Raw genomic sequence first — 26,872 nt, forward strand, 5'->3', positions numbered from 1 at the left:
TGGACCCTATGGGTCCCAGGAGCCAATGACGATGTACACCGGCGGTGACGGTACGCACCGCAGCGGACGTTAACGCCATTTTCTATCTGTTCAATCACTCGATACCTGATCTTCGACAGGAGAGGACCTACACTGCAAGTGCTGCTGTGACCTCGGTCTGGAAGAGACAATGGCTCGAGTGTCTGGGGAAAGGGCTCCTGCCTTCACATCAGAGGAGTTGGAGAAGCTCGTGGATGGGGTCCTCCCCCGGTACACGCTACTCTACGGTCCTCCAGACAAACAGGTAAGTACACAGGGAGCATGTTGTATGGGCTATGCCTGTATGGAGAGGGCTGGATGTAAGAAGGAAGGGGGGAGAGTGCTGCGTGCATGAAAGACAGTGAATGCATGTGCCACATGGCAAGGGTAGGGATGGGGGGCAATCACTTTGACGGTGCAGTTGGTAATAACTTCTCTTTTTCCCCTGTACATTTCATGTAGGTCAGCGCCCACCAGAAAAAAGATATTTGGCTTGCCATTGCCAAGTACATCCGGACCCTGGGGGTCTACCACAGACGGAGCACCCACTGCCGTAAAAGATGGGAGGACATTCGTCGCTGGAGCAATAAGACGGCAGAGGCTCAGCTGATGATGGCCTCCCAACGTGGGAGGGGTGCCCGTCGCACCATGACCCCCCTGATGTTCAGGATCCTGGCGGTGGCCTACCCAGAGTTGGATGGGCGCTTGAGGGCATCACAGCAGCCACAAGGGGGTGAGTACACGCTCATTCTGCTGACTTTGCACGCAGTGGAGGTGTCTGGGTGGCGAGGTGGGCTGCGGGTTTCCCTAGGCCAGGGTGAGTTCTTTAGGCAAAGCCCCTCCGTAAGGCAGGCCATGTGGCACCCCACACCACCTCTGTAGAGTGCCAAGTACACCTAGTCATGTCCCTGTGTCATCTATGTGTGCAGATGTCATCCATAGCCTTGTAGGCCATTTCCCAGGAATTGAACAGTGGACCCCAAGAGCACGGTGTAGTGCAGGGGGCTTCTGTGTCTGTCGTGTCCGCCAACGGTAGCGGTAATGCATGCACTCAACATGTCTTTCTTCTGTCGTCCCCCCCTTTTTGTGGTCTCCCTGTTCTTGTGTGCATTAGCGTCATCAGGCGGAGGAGCAGTTGCACCGGAGCACGAGGGAGCTGCATCCCACATGGCCCTGGAGGGCGAGACTACAGACTCAGAGTTCACCAGTGGGACGGAGGGCGAGGGGAGCTCCACGGCGGGGACAGGAGCTGACACCAGTGACACGGACTCGTCCTGTGATGGGAGCTCCCTTGTGGTGGTGGCAACATCTGTGCCCCAAACGTCTACAGGTACAGCCGCCACCCCCCCACCAGCACCGCCCTCCCAGCAGCCCCTCAGCCTTCGCCCCGTGCCCGCTCACCCAGGAGGGTGGACATCACCTTCACCCCAGGCACCACAGGCCCTGCCCCAGTCACCCCTGCTGCCCTCAGTGAGGAGGCCATTGACCTCCTCAGGTCCCTCACAGTTGGGCAGTCTACCATTTTGAATGCCATCCAGGGTGTAGAGAGGCAGTTGCAACAAACAAATGCATTCCTGGAGGGCATTCATTCTGGCCAGGCAGCCCTTCAGCGAGCTTTTCAGACTCTGTACCTCAGCCTATCCCAAGCGCACCTACAGACCAGCATGCACACACGTCAGCACACAAGGGAAGCTCTGGCAAACATAAGCAGCACACATCCCACAGGCACTCACGCAAGCATCACACACATGCAGACACACCAACATCCACTGCCTCCACTGTGTCCCCCTCCTCCTCGTCTCCCTCCTCCATCCGAGTCTCGTCTACATCTCACACCTGCATGCACTACCTCTACAGCCACTATGTTCCTCTCCAACACACCCACCACCACACCCCGCTCACATGCAGTCACCACCCCACTACCATTCACACGTCCCCTGTGTCCGCTCCCACTGTGTCTGTGACGCCCCCTCCCAAGATACACAAATGCAGGCACACACCCACCCAACAGCCACCCACCTCACGACAGCCTCCAGTGCATGCACCTTCACCCAAAGTCACCAAACGTACACCTCCTACAACCACCACCTCTTCCTCCACTCCCAAACCCCCTCCAGCTACCCGTCCCAGTGTCTTCCAAAAACTTTTCCTGTCCACCCTTGACCTCTTTCCCACACCTCCCCCACCACGTCCGTCTCCTAGGTCCCGAAGTAGCACCTCAGTCACAACATCTCCGGGACCAGTGGTGCATGTAGTCACCGGAATCTGGAGTGCACCAGCCACCAGGGCAGCCAGTGTGGCATGGAGCCACAGCACAGACAGTCCCCCACCTGTGAAGCATCAGAAGTTGGCCAGTGCCTGGCGGGAGAGGGGGGAGACTCCAGACACCAAAGCCGCTCCCAGGGGTCCCGGTGGGAGTGTGGAGCCAGCTGTGACACCTTCCAAGGTGGGGAAGGGCCACAAGAAACCCTGCAAGTCTGGGAAGAGCAGCACAACGGAGAAGACCACAATCCTACCCGATGCCCACCTCCAGCACAAGCCCAGCTGCCCAGGACAGGACCGCCAGCACTAGCCCACCTGCCCAGGAGACCACCGCCAGCACCAGCTCACCTGCCCAGGAGGCCACCGCCAGCACCAGCCCACCTGTCCAGGAGGCCACCACCAGCACTAGCCCCGCTGGTCCATGAAGGACCGCCAGCAAAAGCCCTGCTGGGACATGAAGGACCACCAGCAGCTGAGACCCTGCAATGGAGACCGCCATCTCAAGCACCGCTGAACAGGGCACCGGCAACTCAAGCACCGCTGAACAGGGCACCGCCAACTCAAGCGCCGCTGAACAGGGCACCGCCATCTCAAGCACCGCTGCACAGGGCCCGCCAACTCAAGCACCGCTGAACAGGGCACGCCATCTCAAGCACCGCTGCACAGGGCACCGCCAACTCAAGCACCGCTGAACAGGGCACCGCCGTCTCAAGCACCGTTGAACAGGGCACCGCCATCTCAAGCACCGCTGAACAGGGCACCGCCATCTAAAGCACTGCTGAACAGGGCACCGCCATCTCAAGCACCGCTGAACAGGGCACCCCCGTGTCAAGCACCGCTGCACAGGGCACCGCCAACTCAAGCACCGCTGAACAGGGCACCGCCGTGTCAAGCACCGCTGCACAGGGCACCGCCAACTCTAGCACCACTGCACAGGGCACCGCCATCTCAAGCACCGCTGAACAGGGCACCGCCATCTCAAGCACCGCTTGCCCATGAGCGGCAAGGGAACTGATGCAACTGAGTCCGTCACGGGGTGAATGATGCACTCTGGGCACCATGCCCCCTCCAGAACCAGTGGAGACTGTCATACACTACCTCTGTCTTTAGCAGGATGAAGCACTCTGGACACCATGCCCCCTCCAGAACCAATGGAGACTGTCATCCGCTTGTGAGACTGTGGCTTTGCACTCCCCAGGATATGGCAGTGGGCAACCCACCCACTGTATAGACTTGAGAGACTATGGCTTTGCACTCCCCAGGATTGAACAGTGGGCAAACCACCCACTGTAGAGACTTGAGAGACTGTGGCTTTGCACTCCCAAGGGTTGAACAGTGGGCAAACCACCCACTGTAGAGACTTGAGAGAATGTGGCTTTGCACTCCCCAGGATTGCACAGTGGGCAAACCACCCACTGTATAGACTTGAGAGACTGTGGCTTTGCACTCCCCAGGATTGCACAGTGGGCAAACCACCCACTGTAGAGACTTGAGAGACTGTGGCTTTGCACTCCCCAGGATGAAACAGTGGACATGTGGCCCCCTCGTGGATTTGGCTTTGTGCACTCAAGCGGCTGAGGTGTCCCACCTTTCCCTCCCCCTGAGGTGCCTGTTTAGTTGCTGTCTGATGCCCCTGCAGTCTTCTCTCCGTCATGGTCGGGGATCTTGTGTGGGCCTCACCCATACCGTGTGGGCCCAGTGTTCCACGGACTTTCTTAGAGCACTACCTGGACTACTACGCTTGGTATATATTATGTACATGGTGTGTATATATATATACATTTCTGCCTACTTGCTTTTAATATATTACAATGGTTACACTCATTTTCTTTTGTCTTTGCATTCTTCCAGGGGGTTTGGGGGGTGTAACTGTGATGTATTGATATTCATTAGTGTGTGTGTTGTAGTAGGTGAGGGTGGGGGTGTTGCATGTGTGTGTCCCTGTTTTTTCCCTCCCCCCTCCCCTGTGTCATGGGTGCAGTACTCACCGTGGTCTTCACCACCAGCGTTCGTGCTCCTGGTAGAGGAGCAGGAAGACTATTGCAGGTAGAATTTGGAGTTCGGGGTCCATGGTGTCCTCGTTCCTTGTGGGGTGTGTAGAGGTGAGCGTTTTTCCTTCGGGATTCCTGTTTCCGCCGTGTTTTTATCCACGGTGAATCCGCCCCAGAAAAGGTGGCGGATTGGCCTGTCATAATAGTGTGGGCGGTACATTGTCTCCCGCCTGTCTGTTGGCGGTGACCGCCGCGCTATTTGTTTGTACCGCCGTGGCGGTCGAGTGTTAAAGTGGCTGTCTTTGTTGGCAGTTTCCGCCATGGTCGTAATTGCAAATTTTTTACCGCCGGCCTTTTGGCGGTCTTACCGCCGCTTTAACACCGACCGCCAGGGTTGTAATGACCACCTTTATGTGTATCTCATGTTGCTGGCTCAATACCCTATTTTGGTGAAAAGTCAAAATGTGATATTGGTTGGTAGTTAATGTATTCATGAGCATGACAGTGGGCTACCTGTTAAAAGGCGTGAGTTGGGTTGCTGACATTTGACACTGCGAAATGGATGTCCCTTTGAAGATGAATATTCCTTCTGACTGTAAGCTGACTGTAACATTCTTAGTGGTAGCTAAGCTAGTTGAGAGAATGATGGGTAGAGAACAGTGCCAGACGTGGCAATTACCTGGCTGTTCACTATGACAAATATATAAAAGTGGGAAGATTATATCAGTAAGGATAATTCCATCCTGCTTATTCCTAGTGAGCTGATGGTGCCAAGCTTTGAAACTGCTAAGTCCTGTTTGTTTCTGCTTTTAAGATGTTTGTCAAGTCTTTTGATAGCACAACTTGTTTGGCCATGTCTTCATTTGTTTGCAAAATGATAATGTATTCAACTAATGTTTTGAGCACTGCCATTTTACTACAACTATAAATGTACAAACAGATTGTTATGATATGGAAAGGTGATGTTCCATTCTTGATGTGAGCTGTTAGACGGCCAGAGCAGAATGATATTAGAAATAAAAGGGGTTCAGTAAGGGTACCCCAGCACACCTTTCGGAGTTATCTTTAAACAACAAGGTAGTGCTTAGAGGAAGGACATAAACACACATGCCAAGTTAAAACTAAAAGAGTAACATTAATAAGAACAATAAGTCAAAAAGGAGGAGAATCTAATAAGTGGTGGAAATGCTATTCAGTATAGACAGAAAGTCCACATGGGGCACATACTCCCATAATAGTGGTGGGGAGTCAGAAAATTATTCAAAATGGCAAAACACTCCTCTGGATTTCTTAAGGGGTAAAAGGGTATAGGTTAAACCTTTTCATGAAAGTCAGCTATTGGTTAGGATGAGGTGTTAGGGAATGTGAATCATTTCATTTCCAGCCAGTTCCATTGAGGTTAAACCTCTGTAGAGTCCAGATTACAATGGTTCAAATACTTTGAATCCCATTACACAAAGGGTAGATGCTTCATCTGAATAAAAGTGTCTATACAGGTTGAATTATAAAGCAAGATTCACTGATGCCAGTCAAACCCTTCCTCAGTTGGTTCTTTTGGCTCAAAGTTGTTGTAACTCTGGCAAGTCCACACACTTGGCATGAAGGACTGGTTAACTCCAGTTGAGACTCTAGGAAAAATACATAAGAATGACGGGGCTCTTGAATGCTATCCCTAAACAAACGTGTGACTTATGTTATTGCACTCATTTTCTGCCCAGTACTAAAGGTGGTACTGGCACACTGTTTTGAAGGTGTCAATAGAGATTTACCAAAATCTAGCTTTTATCTCTCAGGATGATGTTCCTAACTGGTCAACAGATCCATTTAATTTAATGGGATTTTTGGTTCCATAAAACCTACACTTTCACAAAAAGTCAGTCTGTTCAAGCATATTCTCCTCTCAATTTGGTCAGGAAATTCACTCATTCTCAGTACTTATGGTAAGTTGTGAGAAGAGATTCACAAAAGGGTAGTAACAACTCTTCCTATGACCCTTTAAGAATTAGAATGAGTACATAATAGCAGAGCAGTTATTAACACCACCAGTCAAAGGCCCTAGCAAGGGTTTTTAAAAGAAATGTCTAACTTAACATTGCTGAATATCCTTAGTAAATTCTCTTAAAAGCTCACACACATTACTTTAGCATTTATACAACAATGAGATGTGTTCACCACTGTGAGAAATGCTTTTGAATTGAGAAATTGCATGAAAGCTGTTGCAGCAGAGATCAGTAATGGTGACGTTTACGGAAAATGCAGCACAGCTATTGTTCCCCTGTCAACCAAATCAATCAAGCTTGCTTTAGAGAGTTTGTAGAACCTTCCAGTAACACTCCTGAAGGACATTTATTGGACCTGATCCTCTCTGCCCGGTCACCCCCAAACCTTTTGCCTTCATCCCTTCTGTTTTCTGAACCAGTTTTTGCAGGCTTTTAAGACTTGGTGCACTTTACCACTGCTCACCAGTGCTAAAATGCTTGTACTCTCACCTTAAACATGGTACAATTAGTTTACACCTGATTGGTAAATTTAATTTACTTCTAAGTCCTTTGTAAATGTGCTACAGGTACCCAGGACCTGGCAGGACCTGGCAATTAAATACTAGTATTAGTCAGCAGCATTCATTGTGCTCCCAACTAAAAAGAAGCCTTTTAAAGCGGGCCTCAGGCCTGCCGATGCAGCCTGTTTGTGGTTTTAAACTGTCATTTTGAAACCCTTTGGTTGGCCTAAATCTTCCTTTTTAATACATACAAGTCACCCCTAGGGTAGACCCTAAAGAGCCCATGGTGCAGCGTGCCGTGTATTTAAAACAATGGACAGGTACTTTTAAGTTTTACATGCTCTGGTAGGAAAGACTCCTAAGTTATCTTTTCACTACTACCCTGCCTCTCCAATAGGATGACATTGGGTTACCTTATTACATTCAATTTGTGGTAACCTTTGATTGGGAACAGGTAGAAATATAATGTTTTGTCTCTAGAGAATGATAATTTAAAATTCTCTTAATTGTAAAGTTGAATTTAAGTCACAATTCTGAAAATGACACTTAGAAAGTTGACATTTTCTTCACCTAAGCATTTGGTTCCTGCATCCTGTACCTGGGTCGCATGACTAGGTATAGTTGGCATTTGTTCTCCTTGTATTCTTACCAGTCAATATCACAAAGGTAGACTGGATGTTGGCGCACTGGGCCATCCTGAACTGATAGGAAAGGTGGAGATGTAACCTAACACACTTGCACTTCGAAGGAGCTGCATCGGGACACATACAAAGGACTCCAGAAATCCTGGGACTAGAAGAAGGAGGAAGGAAAATCCAGAACCAGATGTGGAGAGAAGTCTAGAAGTTTCTTCCACTTCAAAGCTGGCACCAGATATAAATATTGGACCCTTAGACCACCTCTTCAGTATACTTCTGGGTCTGTGGATACCACAGAAGGAGGACAGCTCTGCTGCCAGAGGACTGTTGTTCTGTCTTAGAAGAAAACTGGACCCGCTCCCTTCATCCCAGGCTCCTTGAAGTGACTCCAGTAGTCAGCTGACTGACCTCCTTTTCAGAGCTACAGGGAGGTAACAAGCTCCAGGGCCTGCCAGCTGATCTGCAGCACCTGACATGCCTGGACCTGCAACTGGACCTGCCTGAGCCCTGAGAGTGAGTTCCTGATCCCAAGGGGTGCCTCCCCAGGTCCTCTGCTATTGGATGGCATCAGAGTCCATTCCTCTGAAGTTATGCAAGATCTCCTGAAGTTTTGGTCTCTTTGCACCTGTGAACTGGCCTGTTCACACTAAGACCTTGAGCAACCACCAGTGCTGATTGGCAACGCATGCTTTGCACTTCGCACTATAACACTGACAGCCTGTGGCGACCGCCAATGCAGAGGTTCAGCAACGACCTGTTGGAACACCAGATAGGATTTTCTCACTACAGCGATGACTGTCCGCAATTCCCACTCTGCTCTTCGTGCTATAATGGTGATCATCTGCAAAGCTCTTCCTGCTCCTAACAGCATCTTCCACTGCAAACTAGACTCTTTTTACCGGAGTTTGAGACAGTAGCTTTTCAGCAGGACTCTAACCTGGTCCCTGCATTTATTCCATGCTCCATTGCGGTCGACCTGCACTTGTGACTTTCCACAAGTCTAGCACAACAAAAAGACTGCACCTGGAGCTTTGTTCATTTAGGCACTCTATTTGTATTGAAATTATATATCTCATGCTCTACTGATTGGATTCTTGTTATTTTGGTGTCAAATAATTTATTAAATGTTGCTCTATTTTTCCAAATCATGTCAGATTTTTCTTTTGTTATGTTTTCTCTCTTCATTGCAGTTTGCATGCTGCATAAATACTTTACATATTGCCTATAAGTTAAGCTTTCTAAGAAATGATTATTAATAATTTGACATCTTCCAGTGCCAGCAGCTCGCTGTGACATGCAGTCTTATGAGACATAAGACACTGTAGCTGGGGCAGTGCTTGGAGCAAAAAAGATACATGAGCACATGTAGCAGAGGTCAACATCTAAAAGCTCCAATTGATCAACACTGGTGAAACACACAACACAGATTGAATTCCTCACAACATGTCATATGTATTGTTATTGGTTTCAACAAATGGAGCAAAAAGTATAACTTTTTTCAAACCACAGATTCTGTGATTTCTGCTCACTGTTAATAACAGAAAACAGGTGTTACTATTACCTAATTTTAAACTATTCAGTGTATCCACTTTTGAATGATGAAAAGCCAATCTGATTTTGACAGAATTCACACGTGAGTTGGAGATCACACACAGGTAGCAATAGTTAGTATTTAACTTCACTAAGCCATCTTTCTGGAATATTCCTATTGATACATATAGCCCCAGACCATTTTGGGAAAGGAAATAGTTGGCCATACCCTTAGGAAATGTTCCCAATGACCTCAAAGGCAGTGAAGATCTCTGCAAAATCACTAATGACAATTAGGAGTGAAATATACCATGAATATTTTTTGGTTAACTTCCATAAATATTTAAAACTGTTCATGGAGGTCTCTAATCCCTTATTTTAATTCCTAATCAGCCTCTCTTATGAAGAGGTACACTGGCAATAAAATGGTTTGGAAAATGACAGAGTTGGACTGAATTAGACAGATACTGAAAATGAAAATGGTAACTGGGAGAAAATATAGTGAAATTGTCTCTTTTGAAAATGTACAAATAAAATTGCAAACGACAAATGAGTTCAGATTGCTTTGTGCTCCTGACTTCCTGATTTATAAAATCAAGAAGTATTACTTACACCTTTCTATATATTCAGTTTCTGTCACGTTTTTTTCTATCCATGTCAGGTTACCCTCAATAAAGCAGGTGGCAGGACTTTCACATGTTTCATTGGCTGTAAGAGTCGTATTTTTTAAAACCTGTAACATACAAGGGAGATATATATTATTGTAAGACATGTAGGAATGTGTGACCTAACAATATGAGAAGCACATCTAGTGTGGTGTGTGTCAGTTCTTATGTGTAGTAAACAGAAAAAAAACATTGAAAGTTATCCACTCTGAGAGCCTCTTATCCATCACTTCATACATAGCATAAAGCATGTGTGACCCTGTTTAGGCATTTAATAACGTTTACAAAATATCAGTGTGCAGCACCCTGGGATAGAGTATTTCAATTAAAGAATTCAAAAGACAGAGTCAAGGAGATTTAAAATCATGTTGCAGCTAACTGAATAATCCAAGCAACAGTTTAAGTTCAAGAATATGTAGGCATAGTTTTTTTTCCCTGAGTACTTTAAGGAAATTGAATAAAATGCTTTAATGTATGCCTTTGAATTTCCCCTATAAAATGAATTTAAACATTTTTTGCGGTAGACATGGAGGGACTACTCAATGCACCTTATGTCCAACCACGCTCCATAGTTCAAAAACAAACTAAACTAATATATGTATATTCAATAAAAACACAAAGATTAAAGTAACATTTTTATAGAAAAATTACACCTTAGAAATGTATTGAAAAAAACAAAAGTTAAAGTAACATTATAGTTAGGTGGATTTTTCAGTGACAACATTAACTTTTTGAACTAAAAAAACTAAGAAATCCGCCAATTGTAGTTAGTAGAGGTAACTATAACTTGCACCCCTGTGATGAACTGCTTAGGACCTCCAATATGACATCAGTTATGACATGTTCTATGACAGCATTTATAACCTCACTGATAACATCCCAAATGACATTGTGCTTTTTAATGATGTAATATGTGGATACTTGTCCATTGTTGTTTGTGCTTTCATTGTGTACTATGTGTTATGTTACAGCCCTGAAGAAGTCCTATGTTGAAGGACGAAACGCGTTGGCTGTTGTCACCACCATTTTATATGTGATTGAGAAAAAGAGGAAGAAAATAAAGAGAAGATTTTTCACACTTTTACTTCAAAGAATTGGACTCTTCAATATACAATTTGTCCATTTGGAAAAAGTGAAGCACCAGCATTATGTTTTTTGAATGTTTTTTCCCTTTTTTTATAAAAAGGTTTTTACCTTGGCAGCAGGTGTTTGGTTGAGGTGCACACAGAGAATAATATAATATCTTGCCCAGGACCTAGCTGGGGATATATAGGGATAGGTGCATATTTTATGAGTCTGCTGCGTTTGTTGGTTTGGGAGACTCAAATGACATTGTTGAGAACCCCATCCTCTGGGGCCCAGTGTGCTTTTCAGGGGGTGGCACATGGCCCCCCTTCCCCAGGCTAAATTCAGGCCCAGGGACTCTGTCCCTTGGGAGACAGTGTGTTTTTCAAGGGAGGGGGCACTCAGCCCTGCTCCCAGGGCCTATTTTGGCCCCGGGGGCCCAGCCCGAAGGGTCCTCACAGTTAAAGGTGGGTACCCTGGTTCAAACCCAAGGCACCCATCATAATGTGGTTGGGGGACATGGGGGAACCCCCCTTGCCCCAGCTGGCTCCCAGCATGCAGGCATCCCTACTAATGCTGCTCCCTCCAGGCAGGAGCAATATTTGTATCTGTTTCCCTGCCCACTTCAGTGTAATCACGAAAACAGATCAAAAATTCCCTTTCTGTGGGCAGGAGCGCACTTTGTGTTTGCTCCTGCTTGGCGTGAGTTTTGAAAATGCTCCCACCAAGGGAGAGCAAATATAGGTTTCTCTGCCTGCACTGGTGGAGGCAGGAAAACCGCTATGTCCATGGGTGGGCTCCCACGGTACTGAGCTAGCACTTGGGCATGGGGTCCCTAGGGCCATTCATGGCTCAGGGAGGGGGGCACGCAGCACCCTACCTTAAAGTAATTACCCACAGGGAGGGTTCCCTGGGGCCTTTAATGGCTCGGGGATGGTGTCTCCCTCCACATGTGGTAAATTTCAGCCCAGCAGGTGGGTCCCCCATGGCCTCCTGAGGGACAGAGAGGGGGCACGCTCCCCATATAAAATAAATTTGGCCCTGGGGTTGGGCTACCCGGGGTTCTGGAGGCTTGTTGACAAGGGTTACACTGCCCCATTCCCCTTAATAAATACAGGCCCAGGCATAAATATAATAAATGCGTCCCGGCTGATATTTTAGGGTCTTTTTTCTCAATCTCTCAGGAGTCCTGAAGGATCAATGCATTTTTCCTATCTGTTTTCTTTATAACCTCTGGGTCTTCCCCCATGTGGCGTCGAGAATCATTGTATCCGTACCCTGCACCGTTATATTATTTTCTTTCTAACTTCAGGACAGGGATCTAAGTCCCCAAGTGCTGTAATGGCTGCCACCAACATTTTTCTCATGTTGCTGCCAGCCTATCAGAGAACTCACTCTTGCAGGAATCAGACTCCCCTAACAGCAAGATGGCCCAGTGGAAATATAGCTCCCTCGGCCAGAATGCTCAAATTTAAAATGCTGCTCCCACAAGAGTCTCTCAAGACTCTTGCTGAACCAACCGTCTAGATATACAATTATTTTTTAACTTTAATTTCTCACAAACTGTGGAACAGATTTACACCAAATCACCAAAAAGCACAAGCTGGGAACCAAGACCTAGCTTCCTGATTGATTTCTTGTAATTACAATCAGCAGATTTTGCTGTAGCAAGTCTTAAAGTAGTCTTAAAGAAGTCTATGAAAAATGCATTTCGGGACCCTCTTTTATACTCAGCCCCTGATTGACAGATCACCCCAAAACTTTCCAGGAAGGAGTTGAGGTGCATAAACTTTGTTTTGGAAAGCTTTGTGAAGATTTGTCAAAAAAGGCCAACATTATTAGCAAACCAAAAAAGTGTTCTTTATTTGCAAAAGCTGACCTAACCATAACTACCTAGAGTCCATGGCCACTAGTTAATATATGTGTGTGTGTGTATGTATGTGGGTGTGCGTGTGTGTGTGTGTGTATATATGTATATGTGTTACCTACTGGCAATAACCAGTAGGTATATATAGTTAGGCCTCAATTACCATAGATGAAGCATTTGTTTTGCTATTAACTTTGGTGCCATTTGACAAATCTTCACAAAATGTTCAAAAGTAGTGTAACACTCACTTTGCAGGGTAATTCGTCAAGTGGGGGCTGAGAAAAAGGGTGTCCCAAAATGCATTTTCCTCATGTGATTTCCTATAGGGATTTTAGGTATGACTGCAGCACAAAGTGCCAAACAGAATGACAACAAATTTGGCAGAAAGCTGGATCTTGATCCAGAAATTGTGCTTTTTGTAATTTGGTGTAAATCATTCAGTAGTTTTGAAATCATTAAAAGAAAAAGAAATGTAGATGTCTAGGGATATGGATCCTTCAAAAATCCACTAACGGGGAATCTGCAGATCCCTGGAGAAAGCAAGTCTCTAATTGCCTTGCCAAAACCTGAAAGTTGTGGTCACCGTCTTCTTACTCGCCTGGGCCAGGAGAGGGGAAAAAAACGGGAAAACACATAAGGGTTACAATACAAATTACCCCGTAGGACACATGGAGGAGTAGGGACCCTTCATAGGTAAGAAATTGACCTTTTTTTTGCCAGAATTCTGGATCACCACTCAGCAAGACCCCAGTTTAAATCTGCAATGGATCATTAGATCCAAAGCAAACTTTAAAAAAAATTAAAAAAACATTCACACACAAAATCCTCACCACGTGTGTGCACCATGAGGCTGGGTACATGCGGAGGGGTTGGCTACACGGCCCCTAAAACACACCATTATCAGACCCCTTGGGGCAGAGTGCTTTATGTGACTTTCAATTAGGATTTTCACCCCTGGGGACTGTGTCCCGTGAAATAAAATGGAAAACTTTCTAGTCAGGGTTTTCAGCCAATTACAGTGCTTCTTTTTGCACGTGCTTTCACGAAGATTCACAAATTTCTATAGTACACAGCTGTAGAACCCACTCCCAAGGGCTCAGGCCACTTTGCAGGGTAGGACTCACAGATGGCAGAGCCCAGCAGCTATAGCAGAGGTGAGTGAAGTTATAGCAGAGGTGAGTGAAGTTCTTGATGTCCCTGAGACTTTGGGATAGGAGGCAAGCCAGCTAGCCCTTGGAGTCACTTTGATTTTAGGGATGTAGAGATGCGTACCCAGTCTTTATCACTCCCGGACAACGAGGGCAGCAGGGAGCAGGGCAGGCACAGCAAAGTGGGAGTCCAGAAAAGTCCAGCAGAGTGACAGTCCCTCCAGCAACATACAGTACTCCTTCTTCCAGGCAGAATATCCTCAGGTCCAGAAGTGTACTGATTTAATGGTTTCTGGGTCCAGTACTTATACACAGTTGTGCCTTTGACGTGGAGGAGACTTCAACAAGAGGATTTTGAAGCACACAAACTCCTTGCCCTTCCTTTCCTGGCTCCAGACACTCTACAGGGAGTTATGCAGGCCTTTGTGAGGGCTCAGGACCCTGCCTATTCAGGTATAGGTATAAGCTCCTCCCTCTCATCCTGCCCAGTCCACATGCAGATAGCCAACATGCAGATGGCCACTCAGTCCCATCCCACACAAACTCCCTTTGAGTGTGGCAGTCTGGAGGGAATGCACAAGATCCCAGCTCTCAATGACCCAGATGTGTATTGAGATACAGGCAGAGGCATAGAATGGTTAAAGTAAGAAAATGGCAACTTTGTACAAATTCAAACCCAACTTTACCATAAGTAGTGACTTTAAATAATGAGGCCAGAGACACCAAGCTCGAAATAGCTATGTGGTCCCAATTGGAAATTATACTTATAAAATGTGAAAAAGCAATCCCAATGTAAACCAATGGCAGGGATAGGCCTTGCAGCAGTGAAAAACAAATGTAAGGATTTTCACTATATAGAGAGTACATGTCCAATGTTTTAAATAAACTGCATCCTGCTCTTGGGGCTGTCCAGGACTTACCTTAAGGGTGACTTATATGTTTTAAAAAGAAAGGTTTGGGCCTGGCAAGTGGGTTTAAACCTACAAACACAGGCTATGCAATGGCAGGCCTGATTCTTGTTTAAAGGGCTATTGAACTGGGTGGCATAATCAGAGCTTCAGGCCCACCAGTAGCATTTAAGTTACAGGCCCTGGTGACTTATCAGTACATTTCATATGCCACTTGTGGCTAAACCATTTGTTGCATGTTTTAGGGAAAGAGCGCATGCACTTTAGCACTGGTTAGCAGTGGTAAAGTGCCCAGAATCCTAAAGGCAGTAAAAAAGAAGTCAGCAAAACAGGAGGTCAAAAGTCAAAAAGTCAGGGGTAAACCACGCCATGGATGCCAGGTCTAACAATATAGAGGTGTGGAGCGCAAGGATGTATGCATATTACATTCTTTTTTAATTCAGTTTCTTGGAATTATACCTAATTGATGCATTAGTAATTCATCAAGTTTATCAGTTCAAGCAAAGCAAAAAACAGTCCGATAACCATTTAAGTAAATAAATGATTTAGAATTCCATCCGTCTGGATTACTAAACAAGCATTTTCAATGCAACAGATCTCACATTTGCTTGAGTTAGAGCTATTGGCTTTGAAAATTCATAACTGGACTTTTCTTGCAACATAAACTGGTCAACCCTGCCTCATAGTTTGGTCTTTTCCTGCAACATAATTCCAGTGTCCCTGCATATAACTAACGCACTTTCATTTACCACTGCAGTCAAAAATGAAAATGTTGCCATTTAGCATCCTAATTAAAATCAACCCTGCTACTTCGTAAAAGTTCTAACAAAATGGCAGCATTAATTTCTAAACATAAAGGGAATGTTACTTTTGTGAATTTGATATAAAACGCTATAGCAGTAGCCAGGTTCCTGTAGGATGAGTATAAAGAAGGATGAAAAAACATCAAAAGATATAAAAAATGTTTCAGAGTAGGCCGTGGGTTGCAGGTGGAAAGAACATCTTGACAGTTGGGCACATGTCCTTTGGGAAGTCCCTCGCGTGAGGTGTCATAATCTGTGATGTTGCAGGCAGCAGCTTGTAGCTGCCTGAAATGTGTACGTTAGTGGGCCTGTCACTAAGCTTACTTATCACTCATTTGTCTCAGTCTGTTTCAGAGCAGAAATGCAGGCGCTGAAGGCGTACTCAGACTCTGACAACAGCAATTTGCAGAGAGATAAAGATTGTACTTAGGAGATTCCTATTTTAGCCAGGAAACAAACTTGCATGCCATCTCCTCATTTGACCTAGAAAGACAAACAAAGGCTTGTTTTTCATTCACAACAAAGTGGTTTAATTTCAAACTGAAATATTTTCCACAAACTGTGGTGTCTTTAAGATCACATGTTCAGAATTACATGGATTTATATCAGTAAGTATACCTATTAATACACCAAACTGTGTGTCTTTTGCTTGATAAGTCCACTTTCAAAGTGAAACCTGCAAGTGTGTGTGCAGTTTTGTGCAAGCATCTGTGGTGGTCATATGACATAGGTCACTCACATGTGCAAAGTCCCGGTTTAAACAATAACAGGCTTGAACAAATAAATAAATAAAAAATGGAAAAGTTCAACATAAAGTGCAGCGTGCCACACTGTCTCAATGACAGGAACTGGAATGCCTCATGTGCTCCACGGAAACATGGTAGAACAGGGCAAAGGTGTGGCACAATGTCTAGAGCTGCGACTTTGGAACTGAGGACCTGGAGTCGAGTCATGACATTGGTTCAACTTTTTTTAATCTCGCTGTGCCTACAAAAAATGAATATGTCCTTGTGTAATGTAGGTGGTACTTATTTTAAGCCTCCAATACCTTTGGTGGATTTTGGGCTACTTAGCAAACAAGTAATAAAACAAACGCACACAACATGCACACTCAGTAAACAGAATCCAAACCAATGAAGGGTAGGCAGCTGGGAGAGAGCAGCAAAAGAGGGTGCAGTGTGAGATAGAGCAAATGTGACCAATTTACAGCCTTCTTTACGTGCAGCTGAGAGCCAGAATGGTCTGCAAAGGAAAAGAGAAGCTTCACCGAACAGGAGCAGGAAACAAGGAGCAAAAAAGTCCCCCAAAGAACAGATGAAGACGACAAAGTGTAACTATACAGTAGTTGGTCCCTGCTCCTAAATACAAAATGGAGGGACAAATAGGCATGACTGACCACTTGCAAGCCAGGATTTTTAAATGACATGGACATGAACAAATTTTAAGCCCACAGTTCAAGTATACTTAAAAGTACAGAAGAGTCAGTGCCCTTACGCTCGACTTGAAAATAGATATATTGACAGCAGCAAAAAAAACATCAGCAAGTCATAGCAGTTATGAACTGCCAGTAAGTTGTTTTCAAATCCATGAAGTGCTTTTGTTCTTTAAAATATATTTTTTCCAGATCACACAGTTTTATCAATTTCTTAATCCGCATTTAAAATGTGGAGTGTCATTCTCTTCCACAAGTCTGTGATTATGTAGATGGTGACTAACATGACAATAAGCCACTAACTATTCATTCTAACAGCTGACATTTCTTGGTGCTCCATAATAGTACTGAAGTTGCATTGTGGGTCAGATTCCTGCCTAAAGAATTAATTATAGTAGAAACAAATCACATCCAACAATCCTGAAGAAGGGGATATGTCCGTTTCATATGGATCAATGTTCCATGACCTAAATATCTAGGGCATCCTACTGAGACGTTCTGGTTACATTTATGAAATTAGTGGGCTGTAGAAACCAACCAGCGAGGAGGTAATTTCTTTTTTTTTAAATAGCTCCATACAATGCGCTCAAATTATGGTGTCAAGTTTCCATTTGTACATTAGAATTTATTGAACATTGATCTCACTCTTCCACTTATCTAAGAGTTTTTAACACAAGGCCTGTCTTTTTGGCTCAGACAGAAGGATAATTATGTATATTTGTTCTTGTTTTATTGGCCATTTAGATGACTGAGATTCTGGTATAGAGTTTTAATTCCTCTCGGGCAAGCAGTAAGGACTAACGTCAGAGACCAGACACACAGCTGGTCTATCCCAGTCATGTATTCATTGTTCCTGGAATGTCCTTTGTATGTTTCTCAGTTAGGCACAGGTTGAGAACCCCCTGGCCAAAGGACATCCCCCACAAACTACAGAACAAATGCACTCCATGGATCTGAAAAAAAATGGCAGTTCATAACTGCTAAGAATTGCTGATGTTTTTTTGTTGATATCAATACTCCTATTTTTTAGAAATCCAGACAGATAGAATTCTAAGTAATGTGTTTATCTAAATGATTACTGGGCTGTTTTTGACTTGCTTGAATTGATCAAATTTGACAAATTACTGATACATCAATTACGTATAATTCTAAGAAACCAAATTAAAAAAGAATGCAATATGCATACATCCTTGCAATGCGCATCTCTATGTTAGACCTGGCATCGATGGTGTGGTTTTACCCTGGCTTTTTGCCTTCTAACCTCCTGTTTCTCTGACTTCTTTCTTACTGGCTTTAGGATTTAGGTGGTTATGAAGGATATGTTTGGTGTTCTCTTAATTGATCTCCAAACCATGTAGTCCTCTGCACATTTGCTCAATTCTCAGAAAGTGTCAGCAGATTGTATTTTTTAGGTTCCACCATCAGCATTCTGAGATGGTGCCTACTGGCTTTCCCATGTAAATCATGTATAGTGGACTGTATCACAAATGGCCACTTTGTTATTATCTTTTTTAATTAATATGAATGTTAAAGGACATTACGTGCATAGTTATTGCACTAATAATCGTGAACATTGGAACAAGAGAGGTTGAAAGATTAGTGACTTTCACATTTGGTGCATCTGTCATAATGGATCATTCTGAACATATTTTTTATTATGAAACAGTGACTGAAATATGAAAAAGAGATCCTCCCTACAGAAAAACAACTTCAGCAGCCCAATGCCTCTCTGTACACTTTTAGAGTGCTATTTTGTATTTTTCACGTTTGCCAGCTTAAAGGAACTCAAGATAAATTATAGGTCCCAAAAAGGTTGAATCCTGTGGATTCATTGTGTTACCAATAGCATGGTGTCCACAATCATGTAATATTAGTGAACTGTAAGTTGACACTAATAACATATATTATGCGATTTATTACTCAGATTTCCAACAGTTTTTGCATTTTTGTTAATTTGAGTCTTTTGAAAACTTTTGAGCATCCAAAATCATTTAATGATCACCAACAGTGTAAATAATGTGCAATTCTGTGGCCCAGTTATGCCGATACATTTTTCAATGTATTATTACTGCTTTATTAATTGTCTGCTTTGATTACCTGGTAACTGTTTTTACTGTACGTATATTAATATAGATGGTGTATTACTTGATTTTGTTCTTGGATAAAACCATGGTTCAGTATCTTAACTGCAATAAATATTGTATTCTGTACTTTCATTCAACCTTTTCACCACCACTTTTGAATTAGACCTTGACTGTTTGACCAAGATAACATTAGGTCATATAGTCCTGGAAAAGGCAACTTTCTATAACAAACTGTGTATCCATTGACCTGGTTAATTGGGAGTACGTCACTCTCATTTGTAATATTGCTAGGTTGCCCCTGTGGCTGCATGAATCAAGACTGGTGCTGAGGACTGGTGAGGCGGATCTGAATTGTTAAATCTCAGGAATCACACTAGAAAACTCAACACAAATCAGAACCAGCCCCCAGTAACTCAGCAGCACAAGAACAGAAACTATGCCACAAGAATCCAGAGATCTCTCAACTAAAACAGATGGAGATCAACATGGAGAAAGACAAATTGGCTAAAACAGATATAAAAAGGGACTTTCAGATGGATATGGGTGAAAACGAGATAAGGCCCATGTGCTTGAAGTCTTGAAAGATTTTTCTTGTCCTATAGCTCCTGAAGCTTGTGCTGCCCCTGTAGATCCTTCCCTCAAAGTTCCCATATCCCTAAAAGATGTGGTAGCAGAGTATTGTTGTCAGAATATCATCTGACACATGTTTCCTTAATATTGTTTAATTTGTCAAAAGTAGACCAACCTTTAGATGCCTGTCCATCAGATCTTCTACAGAACCTTACTGTCACTGAGGGCTAGACTAAAAGCAGGTGGCTTTCCTTGTGGGTCAGTGGGTAGCCAACAAGATAAACCGGAAAGAGCAAACTAGTAGACAGTGTGAAAATTAGGATGACTGTTTGAAGCAGTATACCATGAAATCCTAGTTAAATCCCCTGTAATTCCAGAGATCCAAAGGCAGGAAGCTATCCAGGGGAGGTGGCATCATGCCTGGGCTTGTAAATCATTCAGGCACTAAACCATCAGAAGCGCAAGAAACAGGCTGTTGGGACGGTGCAAACAAAATCCATAGAGGCAAACACTTTCAGTGTTTCGAAAAAAGTTGAGGGTTATATGTGGACAACCTGGTGATCAATCTTGGGCAGGAACCTGTGCTCACACACACCCCACCTACCTGAAGTGTTCTGTTGGAAAAATCCCAAGAACAGATCCTTTGCAAAGCAAGAAAAAAACAAGAATGTCCTGCCAATGCTGAGGCCACAGAACCATTGGCAGAAGTTGAGCAGAGCATAGAGAGTCTTATTTTAGGTCCATTTTCTACCATAACCTAATGATCAGGGTGAACATTTAACAAACCTCCCAAGAGCATGTGGCTCTCTAGAAGCCCCTTTGAGAAGGAAAGTGTGACATCATTCTATATCATCTGCTTTTTGCATACAGGAAAGTGGCACAGTAGGGAGTGGAGTTAAGCCCCTTTGAATTGATCTTCAGCCACCTCTCCTGGAACTACCCAGTAAGGAGGTAAGTGTTAGACTTTTCATCCTTGGCGTGGTCTTCCTCAACTTTTTGCCTTTGTTTCCCAGGTTGTTGATGTGTGCTGGACTCTGATTTTACTGTTTTTGTTATTCTGGGCACTTTACCACTGCTAACCAGTGCTAAATTGCAAGTGCTCCTTCACAAAATATGTATGTAATTGGTCTATCCATGATTTGCATATTTGGTTTACTAGTAAGTCCCTAGTAAAGTGCACTACAGGTGCCAGGGCCTGTTAATCAAATGCTACTAGTGGGCCTGCAGCACTGGTTGTGCCACCCACATAAGTGGCTCTGTAATCATGTCTCAGACCTGCCACTGCAGTGTGTGTGTGTGCAGTGTTAACTGTGAATTCGACTTGGCAAGTGTACCCATTTGCCAGGCCTAAACCTTATTTTTTCTTACATGTCAGACACCCCCAAGGAAGGCCCTAGGTAGCCCCAATGGCAGGGTGCAGTGTATGGTTAAGGTAGGACATATAGGGGGTCATTCCAAGTTTGGCGGGCGGCGGTTGCCGCCCGCCAAACTTCCCCCGTCAAAAGACCGCTCCGCGGTCAGAAGACCGCGGGGGCCATTTCGACTTTCCCGCTGGGCCGGCGGGCGCCCGCCAAGGGACGCCCGCCAGCCCAGCGGGAAAGGCCCCGCAACACAGGAGCCGGCTCCGAATGGAGCCGGCGGTGTTGCAGGGGTGCGACGGGTGCAGTTGCACCCGTCGCGATTTTCACTGTCTGCTGAGCAGACAGTGAAAATCATGCTGGGGCCCTGTTAGGGGGCCCCTGCACTGCCCATGCCAGTGGCATGGGCAGTGCAGGGGGCCCCAGGTGCCCCACGACACCCGTTCCCGCCATCCTGTTCCTGGCGGTAAAAACCGCCAGAAACAGGATGGCGGGAAGGGGGTCAGAATCTCCATGGCGGCGCTGCAAGCAGCGCCGCCATGGAGATTCAGCCCAGCCAGGGGTAATCCGGCAGGAAACCGCAGTATCCCCTTTTCTGACCGCAGCTTTACCGCCGCGGTCAGAATGGGCAGGAAAGCACCGCCAGCCTGTTGGCGGTGCTTTCCGTCGGTCACGGCCCTGGCGGTTTTTACCACCAGGGTCGGAATGACCCCCATAGTAATGTGTTTTATATGTCCTGACAGTGAAATATTGCAAAATTTTTCACTGTTGCAAGGCCTGTCTCTCTCATAGGTTGACGTGGGGGCTACCTTTAAATCTGATTAAAGTGTAGATTCCCTTTGGGAGTGGATGAAGATGTGGAGTTTGGGGTCTCTCAGCTCACAATTTAAAAATACATCTTTTAGTAAAGTTGATTTTAAGATTGTGTGTTTGAAAATGCCACTTTTAGAAAGTGAGCATTTTCTTGCTTATACTATTTCTGTGACTCTGCCTGTTTGTGGATTCCCTGTCTGGGTCAGTTTGACAGTTGGGCTGGTTGCACCTCACACTAGACAGTGACACAAAGGGAACTGGGGTGTAGTCTGCATTTCCTGATGAGCCATCTGTACTAGGAGGGAGGGGAGGAGTGGTCACTTCAACCTGAAAGGGCTGTGCCTGTCCTCACACAATGCAGTCTCCGACCCCCTGGTGAGTGTCTGGGGCCTGGCCTGAGCAAGGCAGGATTTCACATTCAAAAGAGACTTTACTTTGAAGTAGGCCTACTTCAAAGGAGAAATTGGGTATAAGAAGGGCAACCACAACCACAGACTTTAGAAACCCTTCTGGAAACAAGAGGAACCTCTGCCTGGAGAAGAGCTGAAGAGCTGAGGATGAAGAGCTGCCCTGCCTGTGACTGTGCTTTGTGGAGCTATCCTGCAGTTGCTGCTTCTGCCAGAGTAAGAGGGAAAAGTTATGTGCCTTCCATCTTGAGAAGAAGTCTCAAAGGGCTTGATTTAGAACTTGCCTCCCGTTGTTTGAAGTTTCAGGGACAGCAAAGACTTCTCTCTGCCAGCACCTGGAGTCTCTGGAGAGACTCCTACTCTGCCCTGTGGTGCCCATCCAGTTCCTGGGACCCTGAAAGGAGAAGCTGGCAGCCTAAAGACAAGGAAATCCACGCACAGAGCGCCATGCGGGGAAAAGATCGTTGCGACTGCGATCTTCGGCTGAAGAAACAACGCACCGCCGGCTCCGCAGCTGAGAAATGACGCTCGCAGGATGCGCGACCGAAGAATAGACGCATGGAGCAGGAGAAACGACGCGCAACATCGCTGACGGAGGCTGGGAAATCACAACTCGCGCTGCAGGGTTTTCAGATCCTTGTGTGGCTGGATTTCCGACTCAAGTACTGTTGTGCGTGGAAAAACAACGCAAGGCCTGCCCGGACCCGAGTTCGCTGACCAGATCAGCAGAGAGAAGAAATGATGCGCCCCAACCTGGCGAAAGGAAAAACGACGCACAGTCCCACTTGTGAGTGGAATCAACACATCACAAGCCCTTTTTGACGTGCACTTGCCCATGAGGGGTTATTTTTGACATGCCCAAGGTACTTTTTGATGCTGACAGCGTTAGTGTGTGTTTAAAACTACTTAAAGACTCTTGTTGCATTCTTATTGATAACGTGACTTGTGTATTGTGGATTTTTGTCGTTTTGGTCTTATTTTGGTTAGATAAATATTTCCTATTTTTCTGAACTGGTGTTGTGTCATTTTGTAGTGTTTACATTAAGTTACTGTGTGTGTTGGTACAAATGCTTTTCACCTAGCACTCTGAAGTTAAGCCTACTGCTCTGCCAAGCTACCAAGGGGGTAAGCAGGGGTTAGCTGAGGGAGATTCTCTTTTACCCTGACTAGAGTGAGGGTCCTTGCTTGAACAGGGGGTAACCTGACTGTCAATCAAAGACCCCATTTCGAACAGTAAGGTATGGAGGGTTGGTAGGGGAATCAATGATCTCCACAGCAGACGTGGTTGATTATGCATTAGGCTCATGTATGAAGCTAAGGATAATCACCACGCCACCCAGGAGCTCATAAAGAAGTGATGCTATTAAATGGCAATGCTGAGTGGGTACTAGGAGGGCCAGGAGGTTTCCCATCAAGGAACCTAAAATGCGCCACATGACTTTGAGGTTAGGTGGACAATTCCCTGCACTGTTCAAAGTGGATCTGCGATGTAAAATAACTGATTTACATTGAATCTATTTCAAAGTCACACAAAGGCTTCTATGTTAATAGCCTCAAGTCCTGCTGCTGGTGGGTCAAACACACATCATGCCTTATCACCTCAAAAAGATCCTCTCCTTGGCATGCTGTGAAGGTTGGAGACTATTAGCCTGGTAGAAAGAGTTAAACTCTCCCCCAAGGTGACATTAAAGCAGCAGGAGGAGTTTAGGTTCCTGCTCTGAGCCATTTTCTTTGACTCCTGAACTTGTCATGTAGCACATTACACTGTTTCCTGTTTACCAGTAAATTCCAAAACCTGCAGGGTATCAGATAAGGCCTAGAACTGTATCAAGTATGAAGTGTCTAAAATACTATACCCTGTGGTTATTCAGCCCTCGCTGGGCTAGGTTTGCCAAGTGGTTCTTGTTCATGTACCTCCTGCCTTAGTGGCATAATTTGAGAGTTTCACATGATGATGACAAGAAATAGTAATGAGTATTACATTTTACCATCTGTGTCATAGTGCATCACTCCCATATTTATTCTGACTCAGCTGCAGATGGGTAAACCATATTCTGGCAAACTCAAACAGTTTGCCAGGATCCAACCTTGAACACATTAGTAAGTGCAAGTGTTGTAGAGCCATGCTTATGCTATTAATAACATGGGCAATATCAAGACTAGCATCTCCCCTATGCCCAACAGCCAATCAGCATCTTCTTTCTGGTTTCCTACTCCCTCAGAGCTTCAAATTTACTCTCCATCAACTCACACCTGAGGGGACCTAAATAATACCAAATACTGAGCCAGGCAGAAAGTTCAAGGAAGAACATGAAGAAGGGTCCTCCCTTCTCCAGAACTTGCCCAGTGTCCTTGTCTGTGTGATCTAAGTAAAAGGTGGACAGAGATATGGTCAGTTATTGTTTGTATTGGAAGGGCCTAATTAGGATCAATGCAGAGAAGCCATGTCTTTCAGACCTCATGAAATCTAAGATCATGTGCCTGGTGCCACTTGTGCCTGGACAGTCATCACAGCTAAACACCGCAACGTACATTGCACACCCATACTCTCAAGCTTAACAACCCCATACCAATCTACTCATGACTACTCACAAACCTCTGGGTTATGAATATATTATACCTCATACTCATTAGCACCGCCTCCAGAGAACATTATGCCACAGACAGAGTTGACAGTATCCACAAACCTCAACTAGCTTCCGTCTTTAGTCTTGGAGAAGGTTCATCCCCACTTCCTCACCAGTTCTAGATGTCTGCACCCTTACATACTACAGCATATAGCATACTGACTGCACATATAAGGCAAGAAATGGACCTCCCAGCATGACCAAGTCCTCATGGCTCTGCATGAGTAAGAAACCAGCCACTTAGATTCTATCACAAACAACCTTCAACCTGATCCGCAGAGGAAAAGGTTACTTACCAGTACTTCTGGTTGTGTATTGTAGGAATCTTCATTGAAGTTATAAACAATAGAATAATTCCCTGCTGCATTTGCGGATCCCAGAACATCTTTTTAACACAGTTTTCTTCCATGAAAACAGCGTCACAGAATGTAATTTGCCTGCAATGTCATATAAATATGTCTGTGTGATAGAAGCCTAACAGAGGCTCCTTTTTTCATGACTGTTTTGATAAAGTTTTCTTTTACATTCATGCTTTACAGTGTTATGCAAAGGAAAAAAAGCATACCTCGAACAGAGAACATAAAGGTAAAATGCAGTCTGTTAGGTCCTTTTTCCTAACAGCTTCATATTTCCCATCAGGAAAATATCTTTATTGGTTTCATGTTGCATTTTATAATACTTGCTATCGAGTGAACTAGTTTTTCCTCAGTTTCTGACTGGATTTTCAGAAAGGTTATTGGAATATTCATGAACACTGAGGCCTCTGTTAGGCTTCCATACCGCAGATATATGTGTATTACTTCATGGACAAAAGGCATTCTCTGATGCTGTTTCCATGGAAGGAGACTAAGTAAAAAATATGTTACCGGGATCCATGCCTACAGCATGGAGTTATTCTTGATCACAACATCATGGCAACCATAGCCCATGCTAACAAAAAAATTCTCAGAGGCAATGGGCTGCAGCATGCAGGATGACAAACTTGGGTGTTTTCTTAATTGTCAAATGAGCACCATGATTTCCTGGAAAGGAGCAGAAATAAACCTTATAAACAGCCCTTTCTAAAATGCTGCTCTGCCCATTGGACCATTTTTGTTGTTACCAATCCAAAACACAGTAAAATCTTTTTCTGGGATATCAGTTCATGTTTGAAGGCAATAAATTAAGCACAAATTATGAAATGAAGATGCATCACAAAATATATCTCATCTAAATGTATATGTTCCAAAGCTTATCACTGGTTTCCAAATGAACCTCCACCAATCATTGTAAAAGGAAAACATGAATATGATGGTTCACGAAATGTGTGATTCACAAATGTTTCAAGGTCTGCTTCAATGTTTTACCATTGGAAGGATTATCCTCCAACTAAGTGCATCTGGGAATATGCATTTTCAGTTTGTGTTTTAGTTTGCCTTTAATCTCAATGGCAAGCTGATAAAGCCAGAGCTTGAAGAGAGGGCATATTGTTACGTTCATACCAAGATCGGCTCAGTGGACAATACCATGAGCTTAAAAGAGACCACTTGGGTTCAGAGAGAGAAGATGAGTTGGCCACATTCCCCATCAGCTTATTGTCAGATGCCGGACACTGAAGGATGTCTAAGATCCCAATCCAAAATGTAGTAGAGTCTCTTCCTAGGATGCCAGTTTAAGTAATGTTCTGTTATTGTGTCCCTAATTAATGTTCCTGGGAGGTTGGATCATTTTCCTTCTGCATTTTACTAGGCGTGGGCAGTAAACTCCACTCTGCCAGCAGAGTTCACAAAGTTTTGCCGATCTGGGCTCCACTTGGAGTGCCGAGTTCAGCAGAAACTCCACCTACTTCTGCGTGGCAGAATATACCAGCGGCCACTCTAAAACAGAATAGGTTGGCACGCTCCCAGTACAGAAAATTATTGTTTTTCCTGAATTTTAAGAGGGCCGTGTCTTGGGAAGTGAAGGCACAGACCATGTGAAGCACATCTTGTTCCATTCCCCGGTGAGATCCTGATTCCTAATAGAATTTTTGCACCATGGACTGCCACACCCGACAGGAGATGGATGCTACTTTGCAGGTGGCTAAGCTGGTTCTGGAAGAACTGCTGAAAACCATGCATTGACTTAGCTTCAGCCCCAGTGTGCCCTCCTAGAACTGGATCCCATGCTGTGCAAAACTGTGCAGAAGCTAGAGGTACAGTGTTGCT

The 26,872-nt window shown here is 44.8% G+C and overlaps 1 protein-coding gene across 2 annotated transcripts in view; it reads right to left on the minus strand.

The window, feature by feature from the left end:
- LOC138248172 (sodium-dependent phosphate transport protein 2B-like) overlaps positions 1–26,872 on the minus strand; it is a 158,737-nt gene that overhangs the window by 37,707 nt on the left and 94,158 nt on the right. For both annotated transcript variants that reach the window (XM_069202152.1, XM_069202151.1), the window contains one exon: positions 9,552–9,672. In XM_069202152.1, coding sequence (XP_069058253.1) covers positions 9,552–9,672 — 121 coding nt within the window. The remainder of the gene's footprint in view (positions 1–9,551; positions 9,673–26,872) is intronic.

This window comes from Pleurodeles waltl, chromosome 1_2, assembly GCF_031143425.1.
Source record: "Pleurodeles waltl isolate 20211129_DDA chromosome 1_2, aPleWal1.hap1.20221129, whole genome shotgun sequence".
NCBI classification, from domain to species: Eukaryota; Metazoa; Chordata; class Amphibia; order Caudata; family Salamandridae; genus Pleurodeles; species Pleurodeles waltl.